A 15883-nucleotide genomic window follows, 5' to 3' on the forward strand; every position below is an offset into this window, starting at 1 on the left:
TCGTTGTTAATTTGATTGGGCCAGAAAATTCTTAATATTCTTCGAAGACACTTGTTGCGCGATCCATGAGACCACGCGTAACCTTCGTAACCACGCGTAACCTTTGACATTGCTATTGAAGAGCTAGACTTTAGTTTTTTGCTATATATAGAGGAGTTCCATACAGGTGTAAGCATGCCAAAAGCTCTTTGTGCCTTCAAAATCCTTTCCTCTATATCTTTCTCTGTGCCCCTGTCGCTGTGAACCATACTTCCCAGGTACTGAAATTCATCAACTCTTTCGATGGCTCGGTTGGAGAGGTATAGATCTTGGGACTATTTGACCTCATTTCTTTGGTTTTCGCCACGTTGATTTGAAGACCGACATTATTAGCTTCCTCTTGGAGTCTAAGAAATTTTTGAGACATATCCGAATGTGAACGGGAAAAGCTATGCATAGATCATCTGCGTAATTCAGGTCTTCTAGCCTATATTAGTTTTAATACTTGCTTATTTTTTATAAGTATCGTATTGTGTTTTAATATTTGACATTTGTTTTTTAGCATTACGAAGACCCAGCTTGGAAAGACAGACTACCTTGTACGATGATTCGATATTCTATAACGACACAGGACAAACAACATTCTACACAGCTCCGGAAGTTACCCATGTAAATTATTTAACCAGGTAATACTTTATAAACTCTTTATAAACTTTTTTTATTATCATTTGTATTCTAGCTCTACGACATTCAATCAGAACCAAAGCTGCGAAGAATACTTTGACAGTTTGTCCTACCCTTGCCAAGAAGAGCGATACGGTCAAGACGAGGAAGACCGGCAATGGGATTCTGGAGGATACTTCGCTTCGAACAACACTCCTTCCACAAAAACTGGCAAAAAACTACCTTCGATCCCTCAAACGTACAAGAGGAGATCGTCCTTTGCTTCCGCCAATGAGGAGAATTACAGGCCGTCTATCGCCACCCCTTTAGGTAACTGTCAATAGTTTTTACTTTACTCGTACTTAGTGTTGATCAAATGGTCTTGGTGTATGCAGTAGTTAAGTAGTTTTGGTCTTTGCATTGACCTTCAGGGTCTGGTTTTGATCTTGGTCTTGCTAAATGGTAAAAAATAACTTAATACTTTTTATTGCCTCCTTTGGCTTCTACAACTGCCTGTAGACGTCAGTTTATACTGCCAAGTGCTGTAAATATGTCATATTGTGTTATGTTTTCCCATTCCTCTTAAGGATCAAGCGAAGTTCATTTAATGAATCCGGTGCCACTTTGCGACTTTTTTCCAAACATATAATTGGTATATTTTTAGAAGTGTTGTCTGGATTTTAACGTGTAAGACAATGATGTTGGCAGCATAATGGAAAATCAAATGTATTAAGAAGAGATAAAAGTTGGGTTGATATGTTTCTTCCTTGCGGTATTGCCGGATTTTGCATCAAAAGTTCAAACCGCACAACTGAGCGTTTATGGAAAATGTTGAATCTAGGATTGCAGCCTTATTTTTCACAATTAGTTGTTCATTTTACTATAGATATAATAGATTATATTTAGCTTAGATATATTATCTTCATTTCAGTAGTATACATGAAAGTTTTTAAAATAGTTTATTTTTTTTCTACACAAATTTTCCTACAAACGTAAAAACCGGCAACACTGTATGCCGCTTTTGATTTTATCTCTCTGTCTGTCAACAGCTCATTTATATTATTCTCTGTCTTACAAGTTAAAATCCAGACCACACTTCTAAAATGACCAAATCGGTATGTCCCAAACGTGTTCTATAGAGTTTAAATCTGTCCAAGGTGCTGGCCAGTTCATAGTAGAGTATAGTTCACAATACTCACCAAAGCCGCCTCGCCATATTGAAAAATAACTTCAAAAAGTAATGATATAATTGAAAAAATTGCAAATTGTTGGTTTAATTTGCTCTTAAAAATTAATCAAGGCAGTTGTTGGTATGAGTCTAAAAACAAAATGCTGAGGAGCATGGCTCTAACCGAGAAATAACGTTTTAAGAAAATTTGCTGACGAAATTATTGCACAGGGTGTTTTAACGTTAGAGTAAAAACGACCTTTAGAATACCACTATATAATTAGCCAAATTGTACTAAAGTTTATAAAATACTGAGTTTATAAATTAAAGTTGATATATTTATACAGGGTGAGTCTTAAATAAGTGCCAATATTTTTAAGGGTAATATATTTCATTTTATGAGTTTTTTTTCGTAAAAAAATGAAAATTTTTATTTTTTTTAGTTTTTAGTTAAAAAACATAATTTCTTGATAATATAGCAACATAGGTAGTAGATCAAATTTACAAGAAAGAAAACCCAGAAAAGATCCAGTGGTTCTCAAAATTTAAGCAAAAAATAATTTTTTGGAAATGTTCAAAATAACTAGCTTATTTTGAACTTCTTTGAAAAACGGTAAAGAGAAAATATGTTTCTTTTATCGAGATCTACCAGCCCTGTAAATATTTGCACTTATTTAAGACTCACCCTGTACATACAAATATACAGTTTACTAAAAAATAATATAAAAATAATAATTCTGTTGCATTTGTTGCATCTGAATATAATTAAAAATTTTAAGAACAAACATGTAGGCCATTTTTGGTCTAGCATTTTCTACCGCCACAATTGAAGTTTTTATTATTATTATATCTATCAAACTGAATTTTAGGTCGTAGAAAAATGCCTCAAATCCCGACCAAACGCAGCACGAGCCGACAAAGCTCCTACACCGAGGACAACTACAGAACGTCGGAGTACGGGGGCTCGCACAGGGGGGCCAGTTTACCTCCCACACCCACCAAGACGTCTTCGGGGTGCAGGATGATGCCCAAGGTGCAGCAGACGTCCAAGGGGGCGTTTAACAGTCTCCCCGCGACTCCCGGAAGACAACTACCCAAACCCAACGTGAACCAAAGGAAAGGTGGGAGGAATGGGAGATTGAAAAGGACCAGTTCGGCGGAGTATGGAGAGACTGATGTGTATGATAATTATTATATAAGAGCAGGTAGGTTTGAGCAGTGTATGGAAATTCTGTTTTGTTCGAAACGGTCTCTACTAAGGGCTGACAAAGGTTAGTTTTGGGTCGAGATTTACGTATGTTATATAATGAACTGAACAAAGAGAGAACAGTAAAAGAACGTTGCCAAGCGTATGAAATAAACGGAGAAACTATGCACATTGTTAAGAGACGTGGAAGGGGATATAGCAGATTCGTCGCGGTCGACCCAGTCAGTATTAAATTCTAGGAATGGATGTAGATCATGCTTCACGATTTAATTACGTCTCGTGATACTTTATTTGTTTATATATTAACGAGTCGTTGTAATTTTTCTATAGCTTGTAAATTTTTAAGATCAAGTTAGAAACACTTGCACTTTTGGTAAAAATAAGTGGAATTGAGTTAGTGTTCGACAGTGGTCGCGCTATTAGAACTCCCCAAGTAGCATTTGGACGTTATCTAACGTCGGATATACGTCGCGTTCAATAAACCCGACGTCGGGTACCAACGTCGGTTCGACCGCCTGACGACCCTTATTTGCACCTAAATGGGAAATACAGATTCGGGTCGCTTCGACGTCGGTATCTGACCTAATAGGGAATGTAATTCTACCAATTACCAACGTCATATTACGTTGGATTTTAGTCACTTAAAATTCGTCGCTAGGCACTTACGTTACGTTTGGTTTCATATTCGCTACCAAGAATACATAAAAACCTAACCAAACTATATAATTACAAATGGATTCATGATCACTCCTCGAATAGAACTATAAGTGCCTATCTAATTTCATATTATAATAATTCTGAATCATTAATCCAGACATCAGTTTTGTCAACGGAAGTCACTTTTTTGATATATTTGATTAAAATACTCCGGAAAACAACGAGTAGGTAGATTTATGAAATAAAAATATCTATAAAAAAGTAACTCGCAAAATATTTTTTTTTATTTTCCAGCTGGTTTAATAATAAAACTGTACTGTGGTTCCTCCCAAACTCAACCTTATCAATGAATCTTATGTGAATATAAATTTTAAAAACAAAAAACGATTTTAAAATGGCTGACAATCGGATACCTGTTAAGAATGGCGGATTTCTGTGTCCGACTTAATATGAACTACCAATATACCAATTCCCACCGGGTCTCCAACATTAGTCGTCTCACACGACCGAAGTCATCAAACCGGACGACCGGCAATCGTATTATGACGTATATAATTCCAACGTACGCCACGTAACCTCACTTTGCGTATCAGTGATTTGTAGATTTGTGCAACTATATTTTAGTTTTTGTTTTCTCTTTAAAACAATGGGCAGCCACTTTTTTGAGATAGTATATACAAAATTTAAAAGAATTGGAACCAGTACCTCACATGTGGGAGGAGGATGGGGTCTGCTGGTTTCCTAAGCTACAAAATGAAATTAAGATGCACCAGTGTAATGCAGCATCTCTTCCGGATAAAAAGCATTCGTGGGCGGAGGGAAGACATCACTACTACTATTATTATTTTGCAAAAGCCTCGACCTCTTTCTGTAAAATGTAGATGAATGTCTGTCTAAATGCCTTTTTAGTGTTTTTACTAAAAACTTTTTATTAGGTTATGTTCGCGATGTTTATTAGGCCGCAAATGCTACTTAATGGGTTGTATTTACCGACGTAAAGAGAGATACGTAAATTAGGTTAAAAATATGAACATAAAATACAACAAAATATAATTGGACGTTACTTTAGGGGTTATCAGTGAGACGTATCCTATTCGGACAACGGGTAGACGTCGGGCTAGTTCACGTATAGGTACGTCATGCAAGCCAACATTGGAACGACGTTGGGGAATTAATAAAAATGGTACGTTGTTATTTTGTACGTCGACAGATCGTTGGATTTACCGACTCGGATCCAACTACGTCACTTTTAATAGGAAAGCGACGTCACCAGTCGTATCATCAGCACCCGACCTAAATTTGCACAAAGTCTGATGTCGCTTCAGGTCAGATTTAGTTCGAAGTCAGATAGATGCTACTTGGGTATGTATGTGTGGAAATTCTATTCAGTTCGAAACGGTCTCTCCTGCCTAAGGGTTGGAAAAGGTTAGTTTTGGGTCGAGATTTCCGTATGTAAGAAGAGTACAATGCGTTTATAATGTACTGAACAAAGAGAGAACAGTAAAAACGTTGCCAAGCGTATGGAATAAACCGAGAAACTGTGTACATTGCTAAGAGACGTGGAAGGGGATATAGCAGATTCGACCGATCAACCTAATCAGTGTTTAAAATTCTAGGAAAGCGTGTAGATCATGCGTTCAGCTTCACGATTTAATTACGTCTCGTGATACCTTATTTGTTTATTTATTAACGAGTCTTGTAATTTTCCTATAGCTTGTAAATTTTTAAGATCAAGTTAGAAACACTTGCACTTTTGATAAAAATAAGTGGAATTAGTGTTCGACAGTGGTCGCGCTATTAGAACTCTTTTTTTTTCAAAAACTTTCTTAATGTTTCTGCCATATTTTCTTCGCAGGCAGTATGTGAAAATCTTTATAAATGAAAAAGTTACACGATTTTAATATCCAAAGTAGTTTTTGAGTTATCGCGTGTTATGTGTTAAAAAGTTGAGTTTATAAATTATCGTGAATACTGACGTTTTCTCGTTATAAAAAAAATACACGTTAACGATATCCTTATAATTCCATTTCAGATGCTCAGAAACATATTTAATCATTTTATCTAGTTATCTTTTCGAAAAAAAGTATTTTAAAACATATCGTAATTTTACTTTACTTGATAGAGAATTAGAATATGTTGAATGGGAAAGCGGTAGTAATGGCCCTTTACGTCTCTTAAGTTCAAATTGTTAATGAGATGAGTTTTGTTGATGTAAATAATAACTGTTTATATATTTATAATTAATTTATTTTTGTTTTCTAAAATATTTTAATTAAAAGAAAATATGTAAAAGTAGGCATCGCTGTGCCGGTCCAGCTTAATCACGCGACTAAAAGTTTAATTGGTATGAACTATAGTTTCCATTGAAATTTAAAATTTATAATTTTCAGGAAACTATAAATTTGTCAAAAACCTTACATTTTACTCATTTTCTAATAAAACTCACTTTTATTTTATTCATGAATTCGAAAATCAATTAATATACAGGGTGTTCCAAAACAAATGCGAAAAACTTCAGGGGGTGATTCCTTGTTCAAAATAAAGGGTAGTTTGCTTCATAAACGTTGGGTCAAAAATCAACCATTAGGGAGATATTGCGGTTCAAAGATGGCGGAAAAATAATGTTTTTATTTTTTATCTTGAAAACGAAAAGAGATATACTAATAAAATTTTATGGAAGCATTACTGTTATGAAGACACACTTTCTGGTAATTTTTTCACTTTCTTAAAATGAGTGGAAGGGGTTGAAATAAACTACCCCTATTATTCTTGTTAACGAAATTTAAAGAAAAATCTTATCAAATACATGCAAAAAAAAATTAATTTGGATAGTTAGTTTGTTTAGAAACTTTTTTATCTCTTGTGTTTTTTTGATAAAACTCACCGATTTGAAATTAAAAAATAAAATGTAAAGCATTACATGTCAGGACAAAAAACATTTTCTGATAAAGAATCTAGTGGGCTGCTGTAATTTTTTTAGGAAAAAATCTAGTCGGCCGCTGTTACTTTTTAGGATGTTCCTAATATTATTTTATTTGACATTACTCTACTGCAATACGTATTATCTAGATGATTATTATTATCATTATTATCACTAGATTCTTAATCTAAAAATATTTTTTGTCCAGACATGTAATGCTTTACATTTTATTTTTTAATTTCCAATCGGTGAGTTTTATCAAAAAAACACAAGAGGTAAAAAAGTTTCTAAACAAACTAAACTATCCAAATTAAAGTATTTGCATGTGTTTGATAAGAATTTTCTTTAAACTTCGTTAACAAGAATGATAGGGGTAGTTTATTTCAACCCCTTCCACTCATTTTAAAAAAGTAAAAAAATTACATGAAAGGGTGTTTTCATAACAGTAATGCTTCCATAAAATTTCATTAGTATATCTCTTTTCGTTTTCAAGATAAAAAATAAAAACATTATTTTTCCGCCATCTTTGTACCGCGATATCTCCCTAATGGTTGACTTTTGACCCAACGTTTATAAAGCAAACTACCCTTTATTTTGAACAAGGAATCACCCCCTAAAGTTCTTCGCATTTGTTTTGAAACACCCTGTATAGGGTGTTCCGTTAAAAAAAACATGTCTTTGATGAGTAACTTTTTGGAGACACATGCATGAGAGGCGCCACTCGGTATAATATTGATAATATCAACATTTCTCAATTATTTTTTTTGTTTTAAAAATTGTATGTGTCAAAAACTCTTAAATTCTCTTAATATTATAAAAGTATTTATTTCTCCTAAATGCGTAAATAATAGTTGCATCCAATTTATGCAAGTTTGGACTTCTGATTCGCTCTTTATAAGTAGCTTTGTTATTTATTCTCTACGTTCTATATTCTCTTGTACTTTAACTTGACGTTTTGCTCATTATATTTGTTTGAGGGCTTAGGGTGAAAAGATTACGCTTTTTACCTTTTTCTCTGCTCTTTATGCTTAATCATCAACAGAACAATGAGGAAAAATTGCAGTGTTTCTAACAATGCTAGAATATGCCATATGAAAAAATAATCTGTTTTATTTTGAGATAAAAAAAGGCTTTTTATTTTTATTTTTTGTCGTTTGTTAAAATAAAATTTTGCAATAAATTAATTGTGTGTTGTTTAATTTCGAATTTTAAAAATTACAAAAAGATATTTTAATATTTAAATGTCTTCTGTTTTCAATAACATAAAAAAAATAAATATTTGTAACAAAATTTTTGAAATAACTATTTTTTCCATGGCAACTGTTAAAATTGCCTTACATCTATCAAAAATAGTAGATAAAATAGTATTTTAACCGTAAGGGTAGATTAAATGATACTTTAACAGCGAGGATAGGTTAAAAACTTTATTTCTTGTCGCACGTTTTTTAATTGCTTCCATTTTTGAAAATGTTTGTATTTTTTTTCATAAGTTATTCGGGATTTAAATGGAAGTAGTTTGGATATGGCGTTTGTCGCCTCAGTCTGAATATCTGTTGGTAATTTACTTATTTCGTTTTGAGCCATTTCTGGCTCCAATTCAATCAGCAATTGACACGAAAGAGAATTAAAAAATATTGACTCAAAACTGACAACTAAAGAGACAGCTTTATTTATTTGTCAAATTACATAGAATCCAACGCCAGCCCAGCACAATATTTTTTCTACTCGTAATAAATTCCTTGAAATAATAGTTCCTGAATATTTTTTAAAACGTAACTCGCTATGGAAATAAATATTGTTTTATACACGACGATAAAATTGCATCATCGTCTCCCGAATTTAATTTTTTTTTAAATTAATCTTTTCGATCGACGATAAAATACCATTTTATAGTCTTGTATAAAAAATAACTATTATTTTTTATCAAACGGTAATAAATTTTGAAAGAAGAAACTTAAATCTTTTAAGCCGATATTAATTTTACTTTATATGGCTGGGAAAACTCGGCAAGAAAGATGAAAAATGGAACTCTAATCTCTTCTAGACCAAACTAGAAAAACGCAAGGCTGGCAATTGTTGACTCACCATCGGCGAATGCCAATAACAACTCGCTTTTATTTTCGCTTTTATGAAAAAAGTTTTGGCCGTCTGGAGAAACATCGACCCAAAGAAAAACTATCCCCAAAGAGCCTTCCAGAAAGTCACTTTTAACTCGTGTCTTTTGAGATTAGTTTGATCCCAGTTATTAAACTAAACTTTAATGTTAAATAATTGAGAATTTTTAAATAAAATGCATTTTTGTACTGTTTTTTTTTCAGTATTATAAAGCTTCATTCGGAATTAGTGGACTAAATTAGTGGTTTCAATTAGCGTAGAAGTTTGTTTCTTTAATTTCATTGTAAGCATTCAGAACGTCAAAATTAGTAGTAGATATTTTCAATTAGTAGAAAAGGTTGTCAAACTTTTAACTTTTCCACTCATTTACTTCAAAATTTGCGAGAAATGTCATTTTGGCCTTTGAATATCTTCAATAAAGAGAAATTTTGGTTAGAAATCAAAAGTTGATTGTTTTATAATAATATTAGGCTTTCTCTATAGATAGAACTGGCTAATAGATGGAGAGCTGGCTACATAAAAAAACCTTATCATCGTTACTTGGCTATTTTTTCTTGTGAAGTATCCTTTTGTGTAGCCATTGTGAAATAGTCATGTCTGCCAGCGCGATCGCGGGGCTTAAAGGGGGGGGGGCGTTAATCGAAAGGGTGAAATTTTGACACTAATGCCCATTTGCACCGTTTGTATAAACTTTGTTTAAAGGCTAAACAGTGATTAACTATAATAAATATTATAATAAAATTATATAAGAGTTTCTTGCCTTAAACTGCTAATATAGAAATTAATTCCACGCTGTGTTCGACATAATGTGGATCAACCTGCTCTCACCTCATTATCAGGTGAGCTTGGGTCGTTTCCACAAAGGGGTAGGGCCCCGAAACCGGTAGTGAGAGCAGGTTGATCCACATTATGTCAAACACAGCGTGGAATTAATTTCTATATTAGCAGTTCAAGGCAAGAAACTCTTATATAATTTTATTATATACCTAAAAACTGCAAGAAATTTATTTTCCATTATATAATTTGGGCTAGCCGAAAAAGCCTTTATTTACTATCGATAGTTGTGCATTGTTGATACGAAAAGTACTACCATTGCACGCAGGCCGCTATCTCGCGATGCGGGACTTAATATCTTACCGCTACTTTACGACAAGTCGTGTTTATATACTCTGCGCTGTGCTCGACATATTGTGGAAACAACCCAAGCTCACCTGATGATGGGGTAGGCCCCCGAAACCGGTAGTGAGAGCAGGTTGATCCACATTATGTCAAACACAGCGTGGAATTAATTTCTATATTAGCAGTTCAAGGCAAGAAACTCTTATATAATTTTATTATATACCTAAAAACTGCAAGAAATTTATTTTCCATTATATAATTTGGGCTAGCCGAAAAAAGCCTTTATTTACTATCGATAGTTGTGCATTGTTGATACGAAAGTACTACCATTGCACGCAGGCCGCTATCTCGCGATGCGGGACTTAATATCTTACCGCTACTTTACGACAAGTCGTGTTTATATACTCTGCGCTGTGCTCGACATATTGTGGAAACAACCCAAGCTCACCTGATGATGGGGTAGGGCCCCGAAACCGGTAGTGAGAGCAGGTTGATCCACATTATGTCAAACACAGCGTGGAATTAATTTCTATATTAGCAGTTCAAGGCAAGAAACTCTTATATAATTTTATTATATACCTAAAAACTGCAAGAAATTTATTTTCCATTATATAATTTGGGCTAGCCGAAAAAAGCCTTTATTTATTATCGATAGTTGTGCCTCGGTGGTACCAAAGTACTACCATTGCACGCAGACCGCTATCTCGCGATGCGGGACTTAATATCTTACCGCTACTTTACGACAAGTCGTGTTTATATACTCTGCGCTGTGCTCGACATATTGTAGAAACAACCCAAGCTCACCTGATGATGGGGTAGGGCCCCGAAACTGGTAGTGAGAGCAGGTTGATCCACATTATGTCGAACACAGCGTGGAATTAATTTCTATATTAGCAGTTCAAGGCAAGAAACTCTTATATAATTTTATTATATACCTAAAAATTGCAAGAAAAGTATTTTCCATTATAAATAGTATATAGTTAATTACCGTTTAGACTTTAAACAAAGTTTATACAAACGATGCAAATGGGCATTAAAATATTATAAGGTACAGGAGTTATAATTGCCAAATAGCTTTTATTTATTATTAAGAAAAAAATGTAAGTGTAAAATTGTTGACAGACGTTTTTCTCGTTGCTAAAATGTCGACAGACAACGCGAAAGAGGCATGGAATTTTGGTAAAAAAAATCATCGCATACATGCATGTCGATTGGTGGAATGTCATGTTTATTGTTTATTTATTTAAAAAGCCGTATGCAAAAGGGCAGGCAAAATAATCGTGGCTCAATCAGCGGTATACAGTTATCAAAAGCGCGATATTACTCTACAGGGTGAATCTTGAATAAGAAATATTTTCAGAGCTGGTAGATCTCAATAAAAGAAACATATTTTCTTTTTACCGTTTTTCCAAATAAGTCCAAAATAACCAAGTTATTCAAGTTTAAAAATTTAAAAAGAAATTGATTTATTTTTAGCCACCTGTTTTTTTTTCTGTATTTGCATCCATTCTTTTAGTGTGTATGGCTAGCCTAAAGCCGTAAGCCTGGTAGGTTAAGAAATAATTATACCGTGGGTAAATTTGCGGTAAACAGGCAGTTCTAAAAAGTTTTCTAAAATGTACAGGAAAGTTTAAACAAGAATGCACAATTTTCTACATCTTTTTTTGCGAAAAAAACTCATAGACGTATTCCTGGGGTCGAAATATATCACCCTTAAAAGTATTTGCACTTATTTAAGACTCACCCTGTATAAGCGTTTTCAGGAACCGCTCGCCGTGTTATTAATTGAAACATAATGCATGTAGGTCTACAAAAACTTTACGGTGCGGATATCGACTTAGAGGAAGACTCGTTTGCGAGAGCGAGTATGATATAAAATGAGTAAATATATGATATCTGTTATTGAAATAATAAAAAAATATATTTATAGTATAATCGTATACATGATTTATCTACATATACTTAAATGGATGACGCGGCAAGCGTTCCCTGAAAGCGCTAGAGTAATATCGCGCTTTTGATAACTGACTGCAGCTGATTTAGCCACGATCTTTTTGTCTGCCGTTTTGCATACGGCTTTTACAATAAATAACTATTACATTCCACCGATCGGCATGCATGTATGCCATAATGTTTTTCATTCTTCAAATTTAATTTTTTAATAATTTTTAAAATTTCATGCCTCTTTCGCGTTGTCTCTCAGCATTTTAGCGATTAGAAAAATGTCTGCCGACAATTTTCCACGTTTCTTAATAATAAATTTCACCCTTTTGATCGACCGCCCCCGCTTTAAGCCCCGGGGTCGCGCTGGCAGACATGACTATTTCATAATGGTTACACAAAAGAATACTTCACACAAAAAATTAGCCATGTAACGATGATAAGGTTTTTTATGTAGCCAGCTGTTAGACTATAACGCAAGCTGTTGCTAGGATATTATATTAATTTTAATTGTGTGTTTTTTAAACATTGTGAATGATCTTAAACGAAAAAGTATAAAGTGTAATTGAAACCACCAATTTATTCCACTAATTGGGAGGTTCTGAATGAAGCTTAAGTGTCCTTGATTTTTGTTAAAAATTGTATATATTTTTAGTTTTATTTATAAAGCCTTCAAAGTATTAAATTATCTAAAAAATAAATTTATTTCTTTCAAAAGAAGCTTCTCGGAGTTTTATTACTTCCGTTTTAGGTATTTTAAAATAAATTGAAGTTGCTTAATACCATAATCTCAAAGAATACAAAAAAGCTTTTTATCCCTTTGCTGGTATTTAGAAATTAACTGGAAATTAGAAAATGAGAGCTTAAATAAAAATATTCTAAAATGTAAATTAATTACCTACCTAAGAGAAAGTAAGAAAAATAAAAGAATTTTGGAACGAAATAAAAGAGATTTATATTTCATTATTTATCAATTGATGATGGCTGGATGAAAGGGTTATAATATCCCTAATTATTTTTTTTATTTATCTCAGCCATTTTTTAGCCTAGGATTTATTAAAAGGTCTTATTAAATACGGCGAAAGAAGATAAAACAGTTTTTAGTATAATATATCCAAGACCATTGAACGAAGTTGAATAGATACTCTTTTTGTACTTTTTTATAACATAAATTGTCTGTTATAGAGAAAAATATATATAACAAAAAGATTATAATTATTTATGAGTGTATCAAGTGATATTCCTCTAAATAAATAAAAACTATGACATTCCCCATATGTAGTTTCCCATACATATAAAATGACAGCGATCTTCATGATATGACGGCCATCGCTGACGCCGTTTTTTTTTTCGATCATGCAGTATTAATGCAGTAAAAAATAAAATAAGATGACAGACCTATGATGGAATATAAAAGTCGAGTATTTTAAAATATATTTTTATGTTTAGTTAATTAGATTATCTATTTTTATCATAATTTCCCTTGTCTTCTTTCATTTCTAGGTGCTATAAGCGCTCAAAACGTGTACAATGAAGACTACAACTACGCATATCGTAGCATAGACGACAACCTTCCCGAAGAAGACAATCTGGCACCGGCGCCCATCACCGCATCCAGTGATATTAGGACTAGTACGACCGCGAACAACGTACCCTCGACGTACTTTAACGCGCACAACACCACCACGCCCTACTACGCAGACGCAGTTGGTGGATACTACGCGAAACAACTAGGGAACACCAGTCCCCTACACCAACAACAGCTAATACCCGATTCCCTAAACAGCAGAGACGATGACATGAAGGATTCCTCCTTCGAAACGGTCATTTCGTCTGTCAACAGCAGCAACCATTACCAGAAAGCCAAACAAACAGGTTTTGGCGATTATTCAACACCTGGAAAAGATACTTTATCAAAGACAGACCTCGATCAACACTCAAAAATTGTTCCAGACATAAAATCCACGCCTACAGTAACAATCAATCAGAACAGTTTCCGGAACAGGGCTGTTCTAAAGCAACAAGATTCTATGGACCAATCACAATCCATAGAGAGTAATAATTACAATAAGTCATATAATCAATCATCACCCTACCAGCAGGACGGCATGACAGGTCTTCTAAACAATCAGAATCAGGTGCAAGGGTATCAGAAAGTACCTGTTAGCGAGTACCAGCAGAACTCAAATAACGTAGGGTATCCAGAGGAGCGGTTGGTAAATGGTAGGGGTGGCTTGGTTGAGCAATACAGTGAGTATGAAGAAGAACCATATCTGGAAGCTCAGGAGAGTGTGGAGAGTTACATTGAAGAGGATGCTAGTAATGGTTAGTAAAATTAATTAGTAATTTTATACCCAGAAAAAAAGTTAATGAAACTCCGACTGTTGTAGGCAATATGAAACCTTAAGATTTATCTAGCAGTTAAAATAAAAGACTGGTCTAAAGGACTGACGGTAGTTCTCTAACGATCTTTCACCCATATAGATGAATGAGATAAGTTTAGGTTGGAAAGTGCCCATAAGGACAATGTTAATACTATTTCGCTGTACTGGCAGCAGATGCTATCCAAAACTGTTGATTATTTTGGAGCGGTTCGGCATTTTTCAATTGTATAACGGCAAATGATTGTAACAGATACTTTATTTAGATTAAAGCTGCAAAAATTATTTTTTGTGAAAGCGTTTCGAAATGGATAGTTTTTGATATTTATTTGAGATTCGAAATAACATCCTTTTAGACACTAGTATCTAAAAGTGACACTTGTTTAGGCACTAGTGCCTAAAAGGAAAAAATTAAACGTTAGAAACAATGAAAATATTTATTTATTATAAATCTTAAACAGAGTTGACGGCTTTAAGGTAGTGGATAATTTCAGGAAATAGGCTAATATCTTTTCTGTGAAATTCTCAACATGTTTTTCTTTTACTCAAGTTTCAAAGTTGTTGTAGGTGGTCTCGTATAAGTTCGACTTCTCGGGCATTAACGTAGTTTCAACAGCTTGTTGAATATCCAAAGACTCGTCATTATCACTCATTTTTTCACAAAACTTTGTAGGAAATACGCACGAAATACGGCGATGTTTGAATCTGATAGAACTTTGTCATTAAACAATGCCAACAATGCATAAAAAATGCCTTAGAAACCGATTACCAGAACATTTTAAAAATTGTTTAACAATAATTAATAATCTCTCTCTTCAGTCCTGACCCGCATTAGGGAGTGTAGTAGTCAGCGTAACATCATGGATGATTTTTCTCCATGCGCCTCTGTCTTTTGTCATCTCGATGACATCGTGCATTGGCTTGCTACAGCTAGTCGTGATCTGGTCTATCCATCGAGTTGGAGAGCGGCCACGTGGTCTATGTCCCTCCACCTTGCCTTGAATTATGACTCTTTCCATATTGTCCGGACTTTTCCTCATTACATGTCCAAAATATTTTGGTTGTTTTAGTCGGATTTTACAGGAAAGCCTGTTAGTAATATTAAGTTCATTTATAATGGAAACGTTTGTACGGCGTTCAGTCCATGGGATACGGAGCATACGTCTATAACAATACATCTCGGTAGCATCGATCTTCTTACGTTCCGCCTGCCTGAGAGTCCACGATTCGCAGCCATACGTCAATATTGGGAGTACCAAACAGTTGACTAGCCGGTTTTGGGTGGCTCTTGAAATCTGGCGGTCTTTCCAGATCTTGGTCAGTCTCCCAACAGCTACCTTTGCTATGTTGCACCTACGCTTCACCTCTTCTTCCGATGTGCCTGTATTTGTCAATAGTGATCCCAGGTATACGTATGACTTAACGACTTCAAATAAATAATAATAGCATGAAAATCTCAAATTATCCGCTTTCACACAAAATCTTGTATGAAATTCGTTGCGAAAAGAGTGTTTTAAGCATACGACGCATTGTCTAACACATTAATTTCGCAACTTGTTACATAAGTAGCTATTAAAGCGCTTTTTATTATCACCATGTTGCGATCAGCAACCTGCGCCGCGATCAGCAACGTGGTCGTTTATTATTTGACAATTATGTGAGTCATTATTTTGTATAATATCGTATTGTTGTTGAATCTTTGGAAGTAATCCTCATTTTTTGCCGATTTTCAT

The 15883-nt window shown here is 34.2% G+C and overlaps 1 protein-coding gene across 1 annotated transcript in view; it reads left to right on the forward strand.

The window, feature by feature from the left end:
• LOC115882899 (protein unc-13 homolog B) overlaps positions 1 to 15883 on the forward strand; it is a 346607-nt gene that overhangs the window by 107546 nt on the left and 223178 nt on the right. The window contains exons 11-14 of the mRNA XM_030901160.1: positions 542 to 665; positions 719 to 972; positions 2680 to 3015; positions 13273 to 14094. Of these exons, the coding sequence (XP_030757020.1) occupies positions 542 to 665; positions 719 to 972; positions 2680 to 3015; positions 13273 to 14094 (1536 nt within the window). The remainder of the gene's footprint in view (positions 1 to 541; positions 666 to 718; positions 973 to 2679; positions 3016 to 13272; positions 14095 to 15883) is intronic.

This window comes from Sitophilus oryzae, unplaced genomic scaffold (assembly GCF_002938485.1).
Source record: "Sitophilus oryzae breed Bouriz unplaced genomic scaffold, Soryzae_2.0 scaffold_179_pilon_pilon, whole genome shotgun sequence".
Taxonomy (NCBI): domain Eukaryota; kingdom Metazoa; phylum Arthropoda; class Insecta; order Coleoptera; family Curculionidae; genus Sitophilus; species Sitophilus oryzae.